Below are 23,977 nucleotides of genomic sequence, written 5' to 3'. Positions count from 1 at the left end.
ATTCAGTCTGTAATTTCAATTGATTGAAATGTAATTAATAAACTCATTAATAAAATAACTACAAGGCACACCACTCAGAAGACTGGTTCCAGGGTGTTCTTGGATACCCAGTCCATAGACATGCAGTCTAAACAGCAAAGTTTATGCAGCCAAATTATGAGCATCCTTCTGAAATATCTTCAGCTTCCTTTGAACAACAACCCAATGCAAACACTACCTAAAAAAGTTGTCGGGACCAAGACGGAAAGTCTGAACATGCTCTGTGCGGTGTTCTCCTTAGATGTGTGTGTCATGGGTGTGGGGTCTGTGAACAGGGAGAGCACCAGTGGTGTACTGTGGAATTCCCAAGTTCAGGCTTTTCCAGAGATGCTAGCAAGGCAAGGAACAGAATGCAGTGAGGAGCTGCAGTGGCACCAGGCGGTGGTGGCGCACACCTTTAATCCCTGGACTCTGAGCTCAAGGCCAGCCTGGTCTACAGACAAGACAGCCAGAGCTACACAGAGCAATCCTGTCTCAAAAAACAGGTCTCAGAGGTTAAGAGCACTAACTGCTCTTCCAAAGGTCATGAGTTCAATTCCCAGCAATCACATAATGGTTCACAACCATCTGTAATGAGATCTAGTTCCCTCTTCTGGCGTGCAGGCCTACTTGCAGACAAAACACTGTGTAATAAAAATAAAGCTTTTTTTTTTTTTTTTTTTTTTTTTTTTTTTTTTTTTTTTGGTTTTTCGAGACAGGGTTTCTCTGTGGTTTTGGAGCCTAAAAATAAAGCTTTTTAAAAAAAAAAAACAAACAAACAAACTGATTAATCCAAAGCTCTGAAAACAGGAATGTTTCATTTCCTTTAAAAAAAAAAAAAAAAAAAAAAAAAAACCAAAGAAGTAGCTGGAGTGGTTTAGCTTGGGTAACCTGCGTAGGTATAGTAATTTACATTCCAAGGGTTCAAGCTGAGATATTCCTGATCATACTGGCCATACTGCGAGCAGAAGATGTCTCTCCCCAGGAGGTAAGATGGAGACAGTTTCTGGAGAACAGCTTCGCTGAACTGGTATGTTAGTTTCCTGCGGATTTTCGTGATCTCCCCTGTCCTGGCATAGTTTCTCAGGGCTCTGGCCATCTTCTGGTAAGTCATGGGTTTTCGGTTGCCTTTCCGCTTCCCCCAAAGCTCAGCCAGCTTTTCTTTGTTTTTTGAGATAAACTGAAAGACACCTTTGGTTTTGTCGACCCACTGGATGCAAGACGCCATCTCCGAGTTGCACAGAGATTCGAAAAGGTATTCGAACAGCCGGAGCTTCCTCCTGCCTGCAATGGAGGGAAAGAAAGAGGAGACATCAAACCCTTTGTGTCTGACCCTAGAAGTCCCAGGGAAGGACTTCCCAGATACGGAAGCTTCAATGAGCCAACTTCACTCACTGCCTTACGAAGGCAGTTACCACCAGACCAGAAAGATCCGTGGGCCTCTTAAAGTTTGCGCCGGACCTAAATGATGTGGAAATGGTTAAAAGTTCTTTACTGTCCTCTGGAAAAAGAAAGCCTGGGGCTCCTCATCTAGAGATTCACTTGAAGGCGGTCTTTCTTCCCAGTTACATTTCGACCACTGGTTTCCCATTATAACACATACAAGGGGCTAGAGTTGGTCCAGCTATTAGAACACTTGTTGAGTTGCAGAAAAGACTCAGGTTCGAGTCCCAGCACCCACATAGCAGCTCACAGCCATCTTTAACTGGTCCCAGTGCTCCTAAATGCCATCATCTCTTGACCCTCAAATGAATATTTAGGGAATTATTAGCCCTGACATGGAGGCTAGCACTGGAGGAACTGATATGTCCTGAAATTTTTTTTTTTTCGAGACAGGGTTTCTCTGTGGCTTTGGAGCCTGTCCTGGAACTAGCTCTGTAGACCAGGCTGGCCTCAAACTCACAGAGATCCACTTGCCTCTGCCTCCCGAGTGCTGGGATTAAAGGCGTGCACCACCATCGCCCGGTATGTCCTGAAAATTTTGCAAAATTTTCCAAAAAATAACTGGAGTAGAAATGCCCCCAAAAAATGTTCATGCCATTGTTTATGAGCAATGGCTAAGGATATTTTCAATTAGAAAGTCAAGTGTTAGTGGTGTCTCAAAACGACTAGGTAGGGAAATCTAGAGGATTTCTGTGGATTGTGTGATGCCAATAGAATTCTTCAAATTCAAGTGACAGCTACTTTATGACATCCGCATTAGCTTTTGCAGGCCGTATCCACTGGATCCACCAGTAGTTAAAACAAAGCAAAATAAAACAACAACAACAAAAACAAAAAAAACCCAAAAAACCAACTCTTGACTACATTCCATGTTCCCCTTGAGAAATCAGCACAGTGTATTCCCAAACTGCGCGGACTATCTATCTTGGGTCTATGAACTGCGAAACTGTCGTCTGAACGTGACATGGCTGTGGCAATATCAACTCGCCGGAGCTGTGGCTCCCTGCACAAGACCCGCACAAAACTGAGACTATGCTCTAGCACAGTTAGGGAGAGACACGTGGGAATCCACACTGGTAGTCCATGGCTACTGGGTGTGGGGTGGCAGCGCCGTTTTTCTTCCAGAGTGTAACCATCAGTAAAGTTCCTTTGATCCAATTAATAACCCAGCACCCTTGGAGTTCACTTCTTGCTGTTTTAGCAGATTTTTTCCTTGGGATAGAGTCTAACGTGTAGCCCTGGCTTGCTTCAAACTTGCAATCATTCTGCCTCCGTGCTGGACCTACAAGTATGTGTTACCATGTTCGGCTACAAGATGTAATATAATATACAAGATATAAGATAATATATATATATATTATTTCTGAACTCCTAGCTATATGCCTATAATCTTTAATCTTAGCACTCAGGACACAGAGGTAGGATCACAAGTTTAAAGACATCTTGGTCTACTAGTAAGTTCCAGGCCAGCCTGGACTACATGATGAAAGAAAGGAAAACTCCAAACCCACGTGTAACAGCATCCCTTGTACCATGTAGGGGGGGGGGGTTCATGGCCACGTACCTTTTCCTCCCTTTTGCTGGAAGATGGAGGCTTGTACCAGTTGGCTTTCAGTTATGTTCTGCAGAGATTGATGAAAACTTTCATCTGAATACAAGTCCGCAGAACCATTCTGCACACACAAGACAGCAGGATGTTAAGTGGGAGTTTGTCCCGTGTCCCTCACCCCACCCCCTCATCAGTGGTCATAGACCAATGCGCAAAGCGAAGGGTTCTAAACATCTGGATTCTCTGAGTGTCTCTGCTGCAGCCAGATAGCTCCCAGGGATGAGCAAACGATTCGGAGAGGACCAAGGGATAGATGTTAACATTTGACTCCTCCCACCACGAGAAAGAGGCCATTGCTCCTCTTCTAACAGTGCCCAGGACCAAGAGGCCTAAGGCCGGAGCAGTACTGGCAAGTGACAGAGGCAGGAGGACCGCTTTGAGTTTAAGGTAATTCTGGGCTCACCTTGCCCCCAATGAAACAGTCAAAAGATTAGGGTGTCAGCACGAAGAGAAGTTGGGCTTTCGTTCCTGGGTTGAAGGGGACCCTGGGCAAGGGGACCAAGAGGCAAGAGGAAGGCGTTCCTAGCATTCCATGTGCTCCCTCATACGTTGATTCTAGCGTGTGTATATACACAAACATATGTGTCTACATATATGTAAAGAGATGTCCATGTAGCTACGATATAACATGTAGAAAGAGGAACAAGAAAGGGTGATGCAGGTAATGGATGACTCATGAAAGAGGATTTTTTTTTTCTTTTTTTTTTTTTTTTTTGGTTTTTCGAGACAGGGTTTCTCTGTGGTTTTTTGGAGCCTGTCCTGGAACTAGCTCTTGTAGACCAGGCTGGTCTCGAACTCACAGAGATCCGCCTGCCTCTGCCTCCCAAGTGCTGGGATTAAAGGCGTGCGCCACCACCGCCCGGCAAGAGGATTTTTTTTTAAAGATTTATTATGTTCTGTCTACATGTATCCCTGCACACCAGAAGAGGGCACTAGATCTCATTACAGATGGCTGTGAGCCATCATGTAGTTGCTGTGAATTGAACTCAGGACCTCTGGAAGAGAGGGCAGTGCTCTTAACCTCTGAGCCACCTCTCCAGCCCCATGAAAGAGGTAATTGCTTTTCTAGTTCTAACTCTGCTGTGGATTTTAAATGTCCCCTAAGATGACAATTGTCCAGGGCTGGACCAGGGCCTCCGGGCCCTGTGAGAGGAGAAAGGAAAACAGCAAAACACAAACAAACAAAGACAAGGCGTGCCGCAGCCTTAAGAACAGAGGAGGAAAAACCCGTGCAGATAAAACAGGAAAGAGTTATTCCCAGGCACTGCCATAAAATAAGACTCTGCCACCAGTTGACCACACAATGTACAGATGTCTATGGTGGAAGTCTCGCCCAGGAGAACACGGTCTGTTTGTCCCTTCCATCTAGCAGGGGCACCAAGTGACTGTGCTAGCGTTTTCAGGACTTTTTAGGACTGGCTTCCTCGGCTCTTGGCGTCTGATCTGAGGTTCTCCTAGCTCTCTGCTGCTGGCGAGCTCGCTCTTCCGTTCGTGCTTGCTTTAAACGTAATAAGCCCAAAGCACAGCTGTGCTGAGCAGTTGGTCCCACGCAATGTACTCACCGTTACACTCCTCCAGTTACAGGTGGGTTCTTCTGGGTGCGTAAACCCGCAGCAACTGGGGCTGCCTCTGATGTGAGGATACTGGTTGACGAAAGTCATGTAATTTTTGTGATCTAAAAAAGCAGAACAGAAAGACATTTCATTTCACGAGTCCAAGTTTACAAGCACACATTTGGGTTTTGGTTTGGTTTGGTTTCTGGTTTTGAGACAGGGTTTCTCTGTGGCTTTGGAGCCTCTCCTGGAACTAGCTCTTCTAGACCAGGCTGGCCTCTGCCTCCCGAGTGCCGGGATTAAGGCATGCACCACCACTGCCCAGCTCAAGCACACATTTGTTTACACACACACACAAATGTGCACGAGCATGCACCCATGCGCACACGCGCGCATACACACACACACACACACACACACAGAAGTATGGAAGTGGCTCGAGGTGACGCATATTCTATTGATTGCTGCTACGTAGCCCATTTGCCTTATGGAGATATACTCCATGTACCTAAAGTACCACACTGTTCAACTGTTTTTTCAGTCTTGTAATTCCCTGTGATACTATATATAATAAATCAATAGATGATATATTGCATCTGATGTAGGTCAAAGAATAAGACCGACTATAGAATAAATGAAGAAGGATGAAAATCTGTATTCTTCCACAGAGACTCTTGGGTGAGTGGAAGACCTGAGAGTCACAGCTATGAAGATTTTTTTCTGGGCTGGGGAGGTGACCCAATGAACAAGGCACTTGCCACATAAATGTAAAGACCAGAGTTCAAGTCCCCAGAACCCAGGTCAAGCTGAGTGCATGAAGAAATGTATGTATATGTGTGTGTGTGTGTGTGTGTGTGTATCTTGCCCAGTGTTTCTGTGGCAAGATGAGAGGTGGAGTCAGGAGAGTCCCCAGAAGTTCTCAGGCCAGCTAGCCTGGCCTATGCATGCTATTGAGACTCTGATTCAAACACAGGGGAGACAAGGGTGGCTCCCAAGGTTGTTCCCCGACTCCTACACTCTAATGATGGCCCAGATAACATACATACATATACACATACACAATATATACCATACAAAATACACCATACATATACACAGTACACCATATGCATATAATCATGCACAGTATGCCAAATACATACACACAATACACCATACATATATACATATACAGCACACCATACACATACACACTATACCATACACATATACATATGTACAATACACTATAAACATATACATTTATATGTGCACAATATACCATACACACAAACATTTGCACATATATAATACGCCGCACACATATACATTTACACATACACAATACACCATACACACATATTTTAAAGAAAAAGCTTTATATGGGAAGGCAAGATGATATTGATATAAGCACACGGTGAGCGAGCCTTACGTTTGTTCTTGGTCTTATTGAGACAGAGTCGAGCTATGATGATCAGGCTGCCCTCGAAACAATGAGCCCTTTGCTTCAGTTCCACGCCGCTTTAAGATTATTTCATGTATCCGAGTGTTTTACCTGTATGTATGTCTGCGGATCACTTGCAGGTGCACACGCGTGTGGGTACATGTGCGTGTGAGCCAAAGTCAACCTCAGATATCACCCCTCAACCGCCTTGTTTTTTTGACACAGGATCTCTCACTGGCCTAGAACTCAATAAGGGTATTCTGGCTGGCTAGGGAGCCCAAGGGAAAGCCCCCTTTTGCGAGTACCAAGATCATAAGTCCAGTAGGCTTCCTTCCGCGCCTTTTTGCTAAAATATGCATGTGACCAACAAGCCACCATGCCGAGAGAGGAGGAAATGACCGTTTTTACCTGGGGGATATTGAAGTCCTCCAACTGAATTCTGTGTCAATACTTCAATTGCATCTTCAAACACTTGACCCAGCCTATCTTGCTCAATGCAAGTCTGTGGAAACAACGGAGAAATTCTGGGGTTCTGAAATTATTAATAAAGTATCATTTTATGTTTGGCTAGGAGAACTCCAACCTCAGCATAACAGGCAGAGCAGACCCGCTACGTTTTCATCACAGAATGCTGCTCTTTGTGGTGTCGAATGCTTCTTCGGCACTCCCTACAAACCGTCCATAGCCCATAGACAATCAGTTGTGTCTCAGATGTGAGCTCACCATGGTTCTCTAATTGTCTTGGCTTGAGGAAGCAGCCTTGGGTTGTCCTGGTGATAGAGTAGCCTGCCTGTCAGCTTGTACAGATCTGGGTTCAATAACAAGTTCTAGTGAGGAAGAAAAAGACCGATTAAACAAAAGGACAATTCCAAACAGGTTTACCATCCGTTAATTGTTTTTGTCTTTTGCTTTTTTTTTTTTGAGACATGGTTCTCAGTCTGTACTCCAGGCTGGCCTCTAATTTGTGGCAATCCTCCTGAGTGCTGGGATTACAGGTTTGAGATTTTGAGAATTAAAAGTAATTTTTTTGACTTTTTCAAGACAGGGTTTCTCTGTAGCTTTTTTGGAGCCTGTTCTAGAACTCGCTCTGTTAGACCAGGCTAACCTCAAACTCACAGAGGTTCGTCTGTCTCCGCCTCCCAAGTGCTGGGGTTAAAGGTGTGCTCCACCATTGCCTGGCCTAACAAACCTTTTCATTTGATTCTAAATGAACAGTGCAGAATGTCACCATCTGAACTTGTTCTTGGGAGCAAATTTTTTTTTTTTTTTTTGGTTTTTCGAGACAGGATTTCTCTGTAGCTTTGGTGCCTGTCCCTTTTTTAAAATATTTATTTATTTATTATGGATACAATATTCTTTCTGTGTATATGCCTGCAGGCCAGAGGAGGGCGCCAGATCTCATTACAGATGGTTGTGAGCCACCATGTGGGTAGCTGGGAATTGAACTCAGGACCTTTGGAAGAGCAGGCAATACTCTTAACCTCTGAGCCATCTCTCCAGTCCTGGGAGCAAATTTTCTCTCCACAAGATTTCCTACAAGTGCTTCACTTTTCTGTCATCACACTAGTGTGTATCGTGTGTGTGAACATGTATGCGTGTCTGCTCATGCATGCCTGTGTTGATGCTAAGCATCTCCCCTCCGCCATTCTTCACCTTACACGCTGAAGCAGGACCTCACAGTGGAGCCCCAGAACTTGCTGGCTGGGTCAAGCTGGCCAGTTTGTGCTGACTCATCCTGCAAGTGCTGGGGTTACCAGGAAGCCACTACACCCAGGCCAACTGCCCTAGTTTGATTTCTATTGCTGTGATGAAATGCCGTGAGAGGAAAGGATTCTGCTGTGTCACTGTCCATCACTGAGGGGTGTCAGGGCAGGGACTCGAGGCAGGCACTAAAGCAGAGGCTACTGAGAAGCCCGGGGGTGGCACTACCCAAAGGTCAGAGGCCTCCTAGCAATCATTTAGGAAAGTGCTCCACACAGTGGTGGTGGCGCACTCCTTCAGTCCCAGCACTTGGGAGGCAGAGGCAGGCAAGAGCTGAGTTTGAGGCCAGCCTAGCCTACAGAGCAATTTCCAGGACAACCAAAGCTAAACAGAGAAATCCTGTCTCAAAAAACGAGAGAGAGAGAGAGAGAGAGAGAGAGAGAGAGAGAGAGAGAGAGAGGAGAGAGAAAGAAAATGAAGAAACGCACCAACAAGGAACTAACTAACTAGCACGTCAGTATTTCCAGTTCTGGTGACCCAAGCGCTGGTCCTCCTGTTCACAGTGCAAGCAGAGTTCCCTGCAGGGCTCAGCTCAGCTCCTAGATGCCCTGCTCTGTGGAAAGAGCTAAGGTGGTCGCCTCCACTGCTTAACTGATGGAGAACACAGAAGAACTGGAACATACTGGAGAATCCCAAGTATTTTTTTGTTTTGTTTTTGTTTTTTCGAGACAGGGTTTCTCTGTGGTTTTGGAGCCTGTCCTGGAACTAGCTCTGTAGACCAGGCTGGTCTCGAACTCACAGAGATCCGCTTGCCTCTGCCTGGTGCTGGGATTAAAGGCGTGCGCCACCATCGCTCGGCATTTTTTGGGTTGTTTTTTTTTTTTTTTGGTTAAATTCTTAAATATTTCAATAAACTGAGCTTGGAGGGGCAAACCTGTTTCCCTACTGTAATCCTAGCACTCAGAAAGCTAAATCAGGATGACTAGCTCAATTTGGAGTTTGTTGCCAGCCTGGGCTATGAGAGACCATCTGAACTCACCCCTAAATGCTTTCCATTTAAAAATTTTGAAATTCAATTTTTTTTTACCTTAGCAACACCCCCCCCCCTTTTTTTTCTTTAGAAAAGAAATAGACTCTTTGCCTTGAGATCATCTATTGGGCCAGCACAACAGCCCGTGTAGAATGCCCATGCTTAGAAGCCAGAGGACATCGGCTTCTGGGGGTTAGAAGTTGTGATTTTTTTTTTTTTTTGGCCTCGAGAATTCCCCAAAACCCCGGTTATCAGATGAATACCTCAAGTGCTCCCTACTTGCGTGATTTGCCAAATGGAGTAACAGGCACAGAAGATAAAGGTGTGGCAATCTGGCACAGGGTTTCTCTGTGGTGTAGCCTTGGCTGTCAGGAGCTCACTCTCTAGACCAGGCTGGCCTTGATCTCAGAGATCTGCCTGCCTTCTGCCTCCCAAGGGCTGAAATTAAAGGCATGTGCCACTACAGCCTGGCAATGTTTTAACTTAATACTTATATAAATAACAACTCAATAGCAAGTAATACAGCGACACTTTATCGTGGTGGTTGGTGGCATACACGGCACACGCCTTCAATCCCAGCACTCGGGAGGCAGAGGCAGGGAGATCTCTGTGAGTTCGAGCCCAGCCTGGTCTATAGAGTGAGCTCCAGAAGAGCCAAGGATACCCAGAGAAATCCTGACTCAAAAAAACCAAAAAAAAAAAAAAAGAAGGAAAACATAAGAACATTCATAAATCCAGTCGGGGCTATTAATCAGTTTTGGTGGTCTGTCTGTTTGCTCTTTTGTGCCAGTGGCTATGGAGCCTGGGCTAGCCTCACACTCACTCTGTAATCCAGAGTCTTCAACATGAACCTTAAACGTAAGTCAGTCCTGTCAGCCCCAAATAGATTTTAGCCATACACTAACCCACCCACCAAATGAATATTAGCAGTATTAGATATTTTTAAAAAGCCATCCATGACTTTTCGGCAATCGTGACCTCACTCATCAGTGTTAACGCTCGCTGTATTTTGAACTAAATATTCAGAGGTGCCTGGAGTAGAAACAGGCTCTACTCTAAGCCTCCAAAGCAAGGTTTCTGTGGATGGTAAGTAAAGGAGCTTAAGCGGTTGCACTGAAGTTGTGTGTTGAAGATGCAGTTTCTGGGGCTGGATCTGGATCCCCTCAAGCTTGGGTTTCCATTGCCAGAGCCAACGCCTGTCACAAATAGTGAACACAAAGGAAAGAAGAAAAAGAAAGTAGAAGAAGAAGAAGAAGAAGAAGAAGAAGAAGAAGAAGAAGAAGAAAAGCCTTACAAGTCACAGAACTATAGCAGTCACCTTAGTGGCTCAATACTCTTGCAACTGAACAGACAAGAAGACAATTGCGCATGAAACACTCATCCAAAGGAGAAACTGCAGCAATTAATACAAAGGCCTTGGAGACACGTAAGCTGAGCACTCACCCGAAAGACACGCTTCCACCCGTCATGAAGTTGCGACTCAATCATTAATGACACAATCAAGGACACACTGGCAGAGTTGCAATAAATACTTAGTTTTAAGGAAGTGCTGCAAAGGGGATTTTTTTTAAAAGATACAGTGCCCACATAATTCCATTTCTTGGTGTGGCCAGTAAGATGTCAGGGGCTATTATTTTGAAGGGACATGCAATAGCTTGCATTCTTTGGGTCCAAGCATTAGAATCAAACTCAAGTCGCTCCCCCTCCCACATGCTCCCACCCCCATTCAGCTTCTCTGTTATGCTTAGCCTATCCAGAAACCTCTGACCTATGTCTCTCATCCCCTCCACTTTAAAAAAAAATGTATCTTCATCCCAGTTTGGGACTTCATGATCTCTTCTCTAGACTGAAGAGCCTGCCCTGGCCTCTCCTAATGTACCTCCCCAAGCTAAGCCCCAGGAGCCCTGAGCCTTCATTGCAACCTTCCCTTAAGACTTAGAGCCCCAGCCCCAGCTTTTCCTGACCGGCCTAAGCCTTAGTTCCCGCAGTTCGTCCAAGAGGGGGGTAAAATCTGGCAGAGACACTCATTGCCAGGCCTGATGATCTGAATTCTATACCGGAACCAGAATGGGACTCCTCACACTTATCCGGCACTCAGTAAGCAGAGGCAGGAGGATCACCGGAAGTTTAAGAACAGCTGTGGCTACATTACAAGACCCTGTCTGAAAAAGCAAAGTCGTAGGCTGCAAATGCAGAGATAGCTCAGAAGTTAAATACACCGGCGGCTTTCCCGGCAGACTCCTAGTACCTACACGGCCGCACACAATCTGATACCATCCTCTGGTACCTACAGGGCTGCACACAATCCGATACCCTCCTCTGATGTCTGCGTGCACCAGATATTTCAGGGCTGCAGACGTGCACGCAGGCAAAGCAGAAACACATAGAAAATAATGTGTGGTTGGGGAATGATGAAGGAGAAGGATCTAGAAATCTAGGCGGTTCTCAGCACTGAGATCACCCAAAGGTCACCTAAATAGTGAGCGTCTCTGGATGACCACTCCAGATAACCATTCCTCAGACACCACAACCCCTGATGCAGGGGAATTCTCTCTTTAACCTGAATGTTAAGAATGGCTTTTGGTGGCTCTGATGGAAATTTGGTGGATGATCCACGTCTCGCTTCCCACACCTACGATTCTCATACCTGTTCAACACCTCCTCTGATAGCAGGCAAAACAGAACTGGTACCAGGCTCCTCCTCACCGAAGGCTTTGAGAGAACAATCATCTGAGCAACCCGCACAGGAACTTCTTATAAGCTGTCCCATTTGGCCGGGGGCTGTGGAGGTGGGGCACAAATCCAAACAAATTCTCATGGGTGTGTGCACCTTCACCATGCACCTTTGATATGGAACCTGTTCTTGTACGAGATGGTTTGTGATGCAGATACAACAAACAGCTTCTCTTCTCAAATGCAGACCAAAAATAGTAACAAAAAATAGAAGCCTGTCCTGGAGCTAGCTCTCATAGACCAGTGTGGCTTCAAACTCACAGAGTTCTGCCTGCCTTTGCCTCCCGAGTGCTGGGATTAAAGGCGTGCGCCACCACTGCCCGGGCTTTATATGTTTCTTGTGCTTTTTTTTGTTCTTTTCTTTTTTCCAATGCCTCTCTCTCTCTCTCTCTCTCTCTCTCTCTCTCTCTCTCTCTCTCTCTCTCTTTCTTTGTTGTAATGCGTAGCCCAGGCTGGCCTTGAATTCTTGACGCTCCTGCCTCTGCGTCCTTCAGCAAATCCTACCAGTGTGAGCCACTACAACTGACCCAATGCCTGTTTTCTAATGAGAGAGAACATGAAAGTGTGTGGATTTGGGTGGGAAGGGAGGTGGGGAGGATTTGGGAGCAAGAAAAGCAGGTAATCAGAATTATACTGTATGGAAAAAATCTATTTTCAATTAAAAATAATGAAATATTTCTTTTTTATTTTTGTTTCCTTTTTTTGTTCTTTGAGACAGGGTTTCTCTGTAGCTTTGGAGCCTGTCCTAGAACTCACTCTGTAGGTCAGGCTAGCCTCGAACTCACAGAGATCCACCTGCCTCTGCCTCCCGAGTGCTGGGTTTAAAGGCGTATGCCACCACTACCCAGAGAAATAAATATTTTCTTTTTTTTTTTTTTTTTTTTTTTTTTTTTTTGGTTTTTCGAGACAGGGTTTCTCTGTGGTTTTGGAGCCTGTCCTGGAACTAGCTCTTGTAGACCAGGCTGGAATAAATATTTTCTAAATCTCACTGAAAGAAAGAAAAGCAAAAGAAATGCCTCTCTGGTGCTCTGTGGGTCTAAAGTCCTGGACCGTTTCAACAGCTAGATAAGGCAATGTAATAATCCTTTTAGGGATTAGTAGATAGATACACCAAAGAGTTTATTCTTCAAAACCAGCGGTGGTGGCACATGCCTTGAATCCCAGTACTCGGGAGGCAGAGGCAGGCGGATTTCTGTGAGGTTGGGGTTTATCTGGTCTACAGAGCGAGCTCCAGGACGGCCAGGGTTACAGAGAGAAAACAAATCTCGAAAAACCAGAAACAGCAAAAATCTTTAATTTACTATTAATTTGTTTATTTTTTTAGCCCCATCCGTTTCTCCTCTCTCTGTCCTCTCTGCCCAGTTCATCTCGCTAACCTCCCCTTCCCTTCTCTTCAGAAAAGGGCAAATCTCCCATGTATATCAGCCAGCCACGGCTTGTCGACTAGGCACCTCCTCTCCTATGAAGGCTGACCTAGGGAGCCCAGAAGGACAAAAGGGTCCCAAAAGCAGAGTCAGAGACAGCACTGCTCCCACTGTTAGGAGTCCCACAAGAAGACCAAGCTACACAACTGTAACATATAAGGAGAGGGCCTAAGTAAGTTCCGTTCAGGTGCTCGATCTAGTTGGTGGGTTAGTGCCTGTGAGTTCCTATGAGTACAGTGAGTACAGGTTAGTTGATTCTGTTTCCTTCCTTCCTTCCTTCCTTCCTTCCTTCCTCCCTCTCCCCCCTCTCTCCATCCCTCCTCCCTCCCTCCCTCTCCCTCCCTCCCCCTTCCTCCCTCTCTCCCTCCTCCCTCCCTCCTTTCCCTCCTCCCTCCCTCCCTCCCTCCTTCCCTCCCTTCCTCCCTCTCTCTCTCTTTTTCTGTTTTTTTTCTTGTGTGTGTGTGTGTGTGTGTTTTCAAGACAGCTTTTTTTTTTTTTGTAGCTTTGGAGCCTGTCCTGGAACTAGCTCTTGTAGACCAGGCTGGCCTTGAACTCACAGAGATCCACCTGCACCTGCCTCCCAAGTGCTGGGGTTAAAGGTGTGCGCCACCGCCGCCGGGCTTGATCCCATCAGTGTTCTCGTGACATCTTTGAACTCCCACCACCTTTTCCTCCACCTCTTTCCCAAAGCAGGCCTAATGTTTGGCTGAGGGTCTCTGCATCCATTTCCATCAGTTACTGGAGGAAACCTCTCTGATGACAGTTAGTCTAGACAACGATCTATGGGTTTGGGTACCAAATGCTCCACTGAAAGTCTCTCTTGGTTACAGGAGATGACTGGTTCAGACTCTGTTCCCCGATTGCTAGGAATCTTAGGGTCATCTTCACAGATTTCTGGGATTGCACTAGGTTTCTAGTTCATCCCAGAGGTGCCCCCAGATTCCAGTTGTTCCTCCCAATGCTCCTAGTACTCCCAGTACTCTCTCTCCTCCATCCTCCCCCTACCTGACCTCTAGCATGCCCATGCCCCCATTCAGATCTTCCCATCCACCTGTGATGTCTGTTTTGTTTTTTATTTTATTTTTTATATATGATATATTTAATTTTATGGACATTGGTATGAGGTTTCAGATCCCCTGGAACTGGAGTTGCAGACAGTTGTGAGCTGCCATGTGGGTGCTGGGAATTGAAACCCGGTCCTCTGGAAGAGCGGTCAGTACTCTTAACCACTGAGCCATCGTTCCAGCCCCTGTGAGGTCTATTCTGTTTTCCCTTCATAGTCAGATTCACGGGGACCCCTGGAGCCCTCCTTGTTGCTTAGCTTCTCTGTGTCTGTGACTGTCTCCTGGTTCTCCTCTACTTTGCAGCTAATGTCCACTGAGGAGTGAGTTCATATTGTATTTGTCTTCCAGGGTCTGGTTACCTCACTCAGGATGATATTTTCTAGTTCCGTCCATTTGCTGGAAATTTTCATGATGGCATATTTTTTAACAACTGAGTAATTAATATTCCACTGTGTAGATGTACCACATTTTCTTTATCCATCCTCATTTTTCAGTTCAGGGACATCTAGGTTGCTTCCAAGTTCTGGTTATGACAAATAAGGCTGCTGTGAACATAGTTGAGCAAGTGTCCTTGTGGTATGATACTGATTTCTTTGCCATACTGATTTCTTTTTCCTTTTTTTTTTTTTTTTTTTTTTTTTTTTTTTGGTTTGTTCAATACAGGGTTTCTCTGTAGCTTTGGAGCCTGTCTTGGAACTAGCTCTTGTAGACCAGGCTTATCCGCCTGCTTCTGCCTCTCGAGTGCTAGGATTAAGGGCGTGTGCCACCACCGCCCGGCCCGCCATACTTATTTCCAAAGAGGCTGTACAAGTTTGCATTCCCACCAGCAATGGAGGAGTGTTTCCCTTGCTCCACATCCTTCCCAGCAACAGCTGTCACTTGTGGTTTTGACCTTAGCCCTTCTGACAGGTGTAAGATGGAATCTCAGAGTCATTTTGATTTGTGTTTCATGGCTAAGGATGTTGAGCGTTTCTTTATGTGCTTCTCGGCCATTGGAGATTCTTCTGTTGAAAATTCTGCTTCGATCATTACCCCATTTTCTAATTGGATTATTTTATATTTCAATGTCTAGTTTCTTGAGTTCTTTATTTATTTTAGAGATCAGCCCTCTGTCAGATGTGAGGTTGGTGAAATCTTTTTCCACTCTGCAGGCTGCTGTTTTGTCCTATTGATGGTGACCTTTGCCTTACAAAAGCTTTTCAGTTTCATGAGGTCCTATTTGTTTGTTTATTATTTTTTGGTTTTTTGAGACAGGGCTTCTCTGTGTAGCCCTGGCTGTCCTGGAACTCACTCTTGTAGACCAGGCTGGCCTCGAACTCACAAAGATTTGCCTGCCTCTGTCTCTGGAGTGCTGGGATTAAAGGCATGCGTGACCACTGCCCAGCTGAGGTCCCATTTATTAATCACTGATCTTAGCTCTTGTGCCGTTGGTATTCTGTCCAGGGAGTTGTCTCCTGTGCCAAAGCATTCAAGGCTATTCCTTGAAAAGATCTTATTTTTCCAGAATCTGGTGGAATCTTGGAGGTCTTCCCCAGGAAAACACTAGCCTCTTACTACTTTCCTTTCTGTCTTTTCCTTATTTCTTTTCTTTCTTTTTTATTGTTTTTTTTTCCTTTCCCTTATTTCTAAGTTAAGGACGTGCTATGCTACCTTCTTCCTCAGGTTCCTGTGCAGTTGATGAGTGTTGGTGAAATGACTCGCTAAGTATTTGCTGTGGGCTTTTCAGGGACTGTGATTGCCTTTGACACACCATTTTAGATGAACCCTCCCCACAGAAGGATCCAGAAACCCTGACTCCAGACCAAAAAGAGACTGCAAACCTGGCTATGTTGTGTATAACCCGCTAGGCCTGTCCTGAAAGGCAACTGCCTCTGAGACACAGCTGCCTGCTTTTTCCTTGGAAGGAGTCTGGTACAGGTGTCAGGATTGCGCTGACACTCCGAAGCAAGCCGAAGAAACTGGCAAGGACTGCGTGGGGAGAGGCTCCCCTATCAACAGCCTCTTTTGCAGAAGTTCACTGTCCGCAGCGGCAACAGAAATTATTTTGGAAAAGTCTTAAGCAACAGATGTGCTGGAGTCTGAAGCAGCCGGTGCCCATCTTCAGGTGGAAGACTGCATTTTCTGAGAATAGGGAACTGCAGACGCCAGAAGGAAGACTAAGTTCAAGTGCCAGTTTCCAGTTAAACAGAGAGCTAAAGAGCTGCTTCTTTTTAATCTTTGAAGGGAATGTAAATTTATTTTATTTTGAATTTTTTGTAATTTGAATATTTAGTTTATCATTTAACAATGTTTCTTCTGTACAGTCAGAAAGTCCACATTTAGATTAGAACAAAAGTTAAGCACAAATGCACTAATATTGGTTCCGAGAAGCTATTTTAGAAGCAAAATTAGAAAGAGCATTTAGAAAAGAATAGATTAAAAAGTACTTAGTGGGATTTTTCCTTTTTGTTTTTTTTTCTTTCTTTTTTTGAAACCTTTTAAATGATTTATTTTTACTTTACATTCATTGGTGTTTCCTCTGCCTGTTTGGCATGTGTCTGTGTTTAGGTGTCGGATCCCCTAGATAGACAGTTGTGAGCTACCATGTGGTAATGCTAGTTGGATCCAGGTCCTCTAGTAGAACAGTCAGTGCTCTTAATTTCTGAGCCATCTCTCCAGCCCCATTTTTTTTTTATTTTGTATTTTCAAGACGGGGTTTCTCTAGAACTTGTTCTGTAGACCAGGCTGCCCTTGAACTCAGATCCACCTGCCTCTGCCTCCCCGATAGTGTTAATATTAAAGGCATCCATAGCACAAAATTCTAGGATAAGTAGGACTGCATAAAAAAAAAAATCTGTTCTCAAAACAACAACAGAGCCGGTTGGTGGTGCACGCCTTTAATCCCAGCAATCAGGAGGCAGAGGCAGGTGGATCTCTGTGAGTTCGAGGCCAGCCTGGTCTACAGAGTGAGATCCAGGACAGCCAGGGCTACAGAGAAACCCTGTTGCGGAAAAAAACAAACAAACAAACAAAAAGCAAACAAAAAACAGCCAGTAGTTCCACTGACCCTTCTCTCACCGTGTGGCTCCTTCTCCTAGGTTTACTGCTTTTTTAAGTGGTCAGCTTACCCTAACCTGAGGCGTTGTCTCTCTGTGCCCTTGTGGGTTCCCAGCTCCTAACTGCGCTTGAACACGTACCTCAGTCCGTATTTCTCCTTCTCCTTTTACCCGTAGGGTTACTAAGCAGCTTACTCTCGAAAACATATTCATTGTGCTTGGGATTAACGTGACAAACATCCACCAAATACTGTCCCCCCCCCCCTTCAATTATTGCCATTTTTCAAATAAGGAAACGGAGGTTGAGGGAAAAAAACCCACACACTAAAGGTCATCCAGCCAGAGGTAGGGGTCACCAAACCAGTTTAAACCGGAATCTTTTGAGTGAGGCACGTGACTTGTGTCTTTCACCTCTAGAGAGAGAAGGACGTGACAACCCAGGATCCTGGGGCTTTCGTCGAAGGTTTGCTGAACCGGCGCTGGAGAGCAGCAAACACTTAGCACTAGGGCCTGAAGCTCAGGGTTAGCAGCAAGCCAAGCCACAAGGCAGCAAACCAGACTCTTTCTTTACCACTCAGACTGGGCTTCCGTTCTCTGTTGGCTCTAAGTATTGCCATTATTACACTAGCTCCTCTTAACACCCACCTCCTTCGCAAGGTCAGCTGAAAGTCACCTGGCTTCAAAGAAGGACGTCCTATAATTAGGGTCCCGCGGAGGTTGCAGAACCCTGGTTCCCTACGTTCTGTTGTAATTGTAAGCACCAGGAGCTCTGCCGCCTTCCTGGTCTCACTGCTCTCGAGGAGCGAAGCAGCAACTAAATCATTTTCAATGAATTGAAGCTGGGGCTGGAGAGATGGCTCAAATGTTCCTTGGGACGGTAGTGGCGCAAGCCCTTAATCCCAGCACTCGGGAGGGAGGCAGAGACAGGCGGATCCCTGTGAGTTAGAGGCCAGCCGGGTCTACAAAGTTAGTTCCAGGACAGGAACCATAGCGACTGAGAAACCCTGTCTCGAAAAACCAAAAAGAAAAGGAGAGAGAGAGAGAGAGAGAGAGAGAGAGAGAGAGAGAGAGAGAGAGAACTGTTCCAGGGGACCAGAGAAAGTTTGGTTTCTGGCACCCAAATCAAGTAGCACTCAACCATCTGTAACTACAGCTTCGGGGGACCTGACATTTCTGGCGTGCAAGGGCCCCAGCGCTCACTCCAGCATACTCGCAGACGCAGATGCCTATGCATAACTGAAAATAATACAAGTAAATCTTTCAAACGTAAAAACAATATGTAATGATCAATTTACTGATTATGCTTTCATCCATAGATATTGTATGGTGAACTCATGTGTCCCCGCCCCCCTCCTTCTTTTTTCTCAACCCTCTCTGCTCCAGTTAGGTTCCTTTGACTCCCCTAGACAATTTACTTCTATTTTCATGTTATTGTGAGTGTGTGTGCGTGCGCGCACATGCACGTTAACGTGCTTGTGAGCAAAACTTAGAGGAGTTGATTCTTTTCTACCACATGGGTCCTAGGGATCAAACTCAGGTTGGTAGCTTTGGTGGCAAGTACCTTGGCTTGTCCAGCCGTGTCACCAAACTGAAGAGAACATTGTTCCAGTAATATCTGAATGGTAACTCTGTATTCCACCAACCTGAAGAAAACATTGTTCCAGTAATATCTGAATGGTAACTCTGTATTTCCAAAAAAAAAAAAAATGGATTAGTTGGGAAATAATGTTTTTTCTTTTCTTTCTTTTTGTTTTTTTTTTCAGACAAGATTTCACTGTTGGCCGGGCGGTGGTGGTGCACGCCTTTGATCCCAGCACTCGGGAGGCAGAGGCAGGCGGATCTCTGTGAGTTCGAGACCAGCCTGGTCTACAGAGCTAGTTCCAGGACAGGCTCCAAAGCTACAGAGAAACCCTGTCTCGAAAAAACCAAAAAAAAAAAAAAAAAAGATTTCACTGTTGTTTTGGAGGCTGCTCTGGAACTAGCTCTAGTAGACCAGGCTGGCCTTGAAATCACAGAGTTCTGCTAGCAACTGCCTAGCTGTGTGCTGGTATTAAAGGTGTGCACAACCACACCTGGCTGATAATGGGTTTTATTCATTTAATATACTCCAAATAAGGCTGCTCTAATTAAGGCTTAATCTCTCTCTCCCAGAGTAACCCAACCCAACCCAATCCACACCCTTTCTAGAGCTTTCAATAGAAAACAAGCAAGAGCCGGGCGGTGGTGGCGCACACCTTTAATCCCAGCACTCGAGAGGCAGGGGCAGGCGGATCTCTGTGAGTTCGAGACCAGCCTGGTCTACAGAGAGTTCCAGTACAGCCAGAGCTACACAGAGAAACCCTGTCTGAAAAAAGAGAGAGAGAGAGAGAGAGAAAACAAAAACTGAAAAGATGGCTCAGCAGTTAAGAGCACTGGCATCTCTTCCAGAGGACCCAGGTTCAATTCCCAGCACCCACATGGCAGCTCACAACTGTCTGTAACTTCAGTTCCAACTATCTGATGCCCTCACATAGACATACATGCAGGCAAAACACCCATGAATACAAATCTTTATTTATCTATTTATCTGTTTATCTATTTATTTTTGGTTTTTTGAGACAAGGTTTCTCTGTAGCTTTTGGAGTTTAACCTGAAACTAGCTCTGTAGACCAGGCTGGCCTTGAACTCATAGAGATCCACCTGCCTCTGCCTCTCTAGTGCTGGGATTAAAGGCGTGCACTCAATAAATTATTTTTTTAAAAGGAAAGAAACAACACAGAGAGTGAGGCACACAGAGAAACCAGAAATCCCATAAAGGCACAAAATCCAAAACCTTTAACATACAGGTAAAAGATGCCCAGACAGTACTATAAGACGAAACTCTTCCATGCTAACACTGAATTCATTTTGTGTTGGCATTTACTGCTGGGCATGGGGCCAGCCCTTAAGAGCGTTTTTTTATACCCAGTGAGACTATTTTTCCTTTGTGGGTAGTTAACAACTGGAGATAGTTTCTGGGTTAGGGATGGGGGCCTGTGTCCATTTCCCCTCTCAGTGCTGGGGCTCCTTCTGACTTAGACCCGCACAGGCCCTGCGAGGGCTGCCATAGTCTCCGTGAGTTCCCACAGGCCCTGCACGGGCTGCCATAGTCTCTGCTGTGTTGTGTCTAGAAAGCCTGTCCCCTTGCTGCCTTCCATCCCCACTGGCTCTTGGAAGCCCTGAGCAGAGGGATTTGATGGCGACAAGCATTTTAGGACTGAGTGTTCCCCGGTCTCTCACTCTGCTCTTTGTCCAGTTGTGATTCTGTTTATTTGTTCCCATCGCCTGCAGGAGAAAGCTTCTCTGAGAATAGTTGAGCAAGACAGTGATCTATGAGCAGAGCAGAATGTTGTTAGGAGTCACTCCTTTTACAGCTGTCTTCCTTCCGTATTTGCTTTTCCTCTAAGTCTATGGTCTATCTAGTCTTAGATTCTTAGCTACCAACCGACGTCTGACGCTCAGGGTTCCATCTCATGGAGCGGGCCTTAAACCTGATCAGACAGTGGTTGGTCACTCTTACAACTTTTGGGCCGCGTCCCACCAGTGTATCTTGCAGGCTGGTCGTCTTTGTAGATTCAAAGGGTTTGTGTAACGGAAAAGCAAAGTTGCTGCAGATTTCCGAGTGGCCGCAGCGGGCCATGAGACCAAGCCGCGGGGTCCCGAGAGGGAGCAGGCAGCAGGCAGCGGTCCCGAGAGCAGCCAGTTCAGCCAGGGATGGCACAGTTCCCCAAGTGGCTACTGTGGGCCACGAGGGGCAGCAAGTCCCACGAGGATAGACGGATGGGCACGCCACGAGACCACCATGCAGGTCTCTGAAGGCGGCTGGTCCTGGTCAGGGAGCCTCGCAGCGGGCAAGATACGGATAGATAGATATTTAGTGGGTTGTGGAAGAGAAGGGGAGAAGGGAGAAGCGCAGAGAGAGGGAGAGGGAGGGAGGGAGGGAGGGAGGGAGGGAAGGAGGGAGGAAGGGAGGGAGGGAGGGAGGGAAGGAGGGAGGGAGGGAGGGAGGGAAACAGAGAAACAGAAACAGAAGGGGAAGGGAAGAAGTGGGGAGAGATGGAAGCTGCCTCTTTGAGAAGGAGATGGAAAAGGGAAGGGACTCAGGCTGAAAGCTGAAGATCAGGTTACCTTGGTGAATAGGGGAGGGAGGGGCAAGGCTTGTCTCTTAAAGGGACAAAGCAGATCATTACAGTTTGCAGTTGGGTTCATATTAGCCTTCCACTCCTCTAGGACGGTGCAGAGTACGTTCCAATCCTGGTCTTTATTTATTTTTTTTGGCGGCGGGGGGGGGGGGGGGGGGACAGGGTTTCTCTGTAGCTTTGGAGCCTGTCCTAAAACTAGCTCTTGTAGACCAGGCTAGCCTCGAACTCACAGACATCCGCCCGCCTCTGCCTCCTGAGTGCTGGGATTAAAGATGTGTGCCACCACTGCCTGGCTGGTCTTTTTGTATTTAGCTTTTAGCTGATGTCTTTTTATTTTTAAATGCCATTAGAAACAAAATACTATTTTATTTTGGTTTTCCGATACAGGGTTTCTCTGTAGCTTTGGAGCCTGTCTTGGTATTAGCTCTTGCAGAGCAGGCTGGCCTTGAACTCTCAGAGATCCACCTGCCTCTGCCTCCCAGGGGATGGGATTAAAGGTGTGCGCCACCACCAACCGGCACAAAATACTATTTATTTTTAAGATTTATTGTGTATATAGTATTCTGCCTGCATGCATGTCTACAGGCCAGAAGGGAGCACCAGATCTCATTACAGATGGTTGTGAGTCACTATGTGGTTGCTGGGAATTGAACTCAGAACCTTTAGAAAAGTAGGCAGCGCTGAGCCATCTCTCCAGCCCACAAAATACTATTTTTAAAACTATAGAGTGCTTCTGATGAGTTAGAAAGTAAAAGAAAAACAAAACAGAAACCCCTCAAAGGTCATTAAGAACCTTTTCGTACTCTTTTTTACTTTTCTCAGCTCTTTAATTTTCACATAATCGTCCTGGTCACCACCACCACCGCCGCCAAAGTCACACAGACGCGCCCTTTTGTGAGGTCCTGTCATTGTCGACATTCTTGAACTCTGAAGGAAAACGATCCCTCCTGGGGCAACTTTTTCTCTCTTCTAGAACCAAAGAGTAAAGCCCAGCAGGAAGGTTGGAGGTGCACCTGTGAGGCGGCACGGCATCCTGTGCGGCTAGCAGAACCGCCAACCCCCCACGCTGCTAGTGGGGAAGCTGATGCTTAGCGGGATCAGAGGTCCCGTGGTGAGTGTAGGGCTTACACGTGGAGTCTCCTCATTATCAGCACAGATTTCCAGATGTGGTCCCTGGAAGCCATTGATGGATACTGGCAACGGCTTTACAATTTGTTTCTGTGAGGCTGGGGTGGAGTCCAGGGCCCCAAACACATTAGTCAAGAGCTCTGCCTCTGAGCCTTGCCCTAGCCCACCACCTCGTCCTTTCAAGATGGGGTCTTAGTATATAGTCTAGGATGACTTCAAATTCACAGTGTCTGTGCCTTGTCCTTACAAGTGCTGGGATTATGGAGAGGACTACAGTGTCCAGCCATGGATACTAAATTTAGAAAATAGTCATTAGGGAGTCGTGACCCAGCCACAGAAAAAGCAGGATGTGGCTGCCTTGCCAAATAAGGTGCTGAGCCATGTGGATAACCTAGACAAGAATAATGGGCTAATATAAGTTATAAGAGTTAATAAGAAGTCTGAGCTACTAGGCCAATTAGTTTATAACTAATGTAGATCTCTGTGTGTTTCTTTGAGATGGAATGACTACAGAAACCTCAGACAACAGAATGGCACCCACATGGACAACTGCATCCACATAAAGCCTGAGAAAGCTTGGGAAGTAATTCTAGACAAAAACAAATAGAGTAAAGCAAGGTTTATTGATAGCAGCATTTTCTCGAGTGGGCTCTGCTTGCTAGAGGCAAGTGCTCTCATTTAAGAGAGGCTTCCTGATTCAGCCTTAGCTGCAAAACCTTGTTTCCTGCCATGAAACACTTAACTGGTATTGCTAAAAAGCTGATCACATAATTTTTGGATCTTGAAATGCTATAGAGTGTGGCAATAAACATGGCTCCAGTCGGTACCTCCGCCATGAGGATAAACTCTCAGAAAGCTAAAGAATGGACTGGATGCAGCTATCAAAGCCATGGCAATATTGCTTAGAAAATTAAAGACTCTTTGTGGTCAGAAAAAGAGAGATATACAGTAAAGATAGATTCAAAGAAAAAAACTCTTAATGGTTTATAGTGTGTTTAAAAATATATGTAGGCTTGGGAGGAGGCAGATGGATCTCTGTGAGTTCAAGGAGATCCTGGTCTACAGAAGAAATTCTAAGACAGGCAAAGATACACAGAGAAATCCTGTCTCAAAAAGCCAAAAATTAAAAATAAAAATAAAAGAAATAGAGGTTAAAATAAAGCCACATAAAGATGAAAAACACACAGAGAATCGGGATACTGTATATTATTATTATGTTGTTGTCTTTGAATTGCTTGACAGCTGAGGAAGGAGCAACATCTGCTAAAAGACATTTAAATATAAATGCTGCTAAATTAACAAAACATAAATATTTTAACAGGCGGTGGTGGCACACACCTTTAATCCCAGCACTTGGGAGGCAGAGGCATGCGAATCTCTGTGAGTTCAAGGCCAGCCTGGTCTACCAGTGCTAGTTCCAGGACAGGCTCCAAAGCTATAGAGAAATCCTGTCTCAAAAAACCAAAACAAACAAACAAATAAAACATAAATATTTAAAAAATACCTTGACTTCAAAATTGAAGTCAAAAGGTATGTTACTTTGGAGAAGAGGTTTTGCTTTTGTTTCCACAGGAAATGAGAGGCTGTGGATTCATTTCAGGTTAAGAAAAATCAGGTTTGGGGCTGGAGAGACGGCTCAGAGGTTAAGAGCATTGC

The 23,977-nt window shown here is 45.6% G+C and overlaps 1 protein-coding gene across 1 annotated transcript; it reads right to left on the bottom strand.

Annotated features, from left to right (window-relative positions):
* Positions 1-895: 895 nt before the first annotated feature.
* On the bottom strand, positions 896-22,102 carry Spic (Spi-C transcription factor). Its single transcript, XM_041676199.1, has 5 exons — positions 22,007-22,102; positions 6,455-6,548; positions 4,633-4,745; positions 3,026-3,134; positions 896-1,302 (listed from the first exon to the last, which is right to left on the bottom strand). The coding sequence occupies exons 1-5, from the start codon at positions 22,100-22,102 to the stop codon at positions 896-898; spliced, it is 819 nt and encodes a 272-aa protein (XP_041532133.1).
* Positions 22,103-23,977: the final 1,875 nt, after the last annotated feature.

The sequence above is a fragment of the Microtus oregoni genome, unplaced genomic scaffold (genome assembly GCF_018167655.1).
Source record: "Microtus oregoni isolate MIOR12 unplaced genomic scaffold, Mior012 000001F_ref0000356, whole genome shotgun sequence".
In the NCBI taxonomy this organism is placed as follows: domain Eukaryota; kingdom Metazoa; phylum Chordata; class Mammalia; order Rodentia; family Cricetidae; genus Microtus; species Microtus oregoni.
The sequence above is the reverse complement of the archived record's forward strand: the minus strand, read 5'-3'. Positions and strand labels throughout refer to the sequence as shown.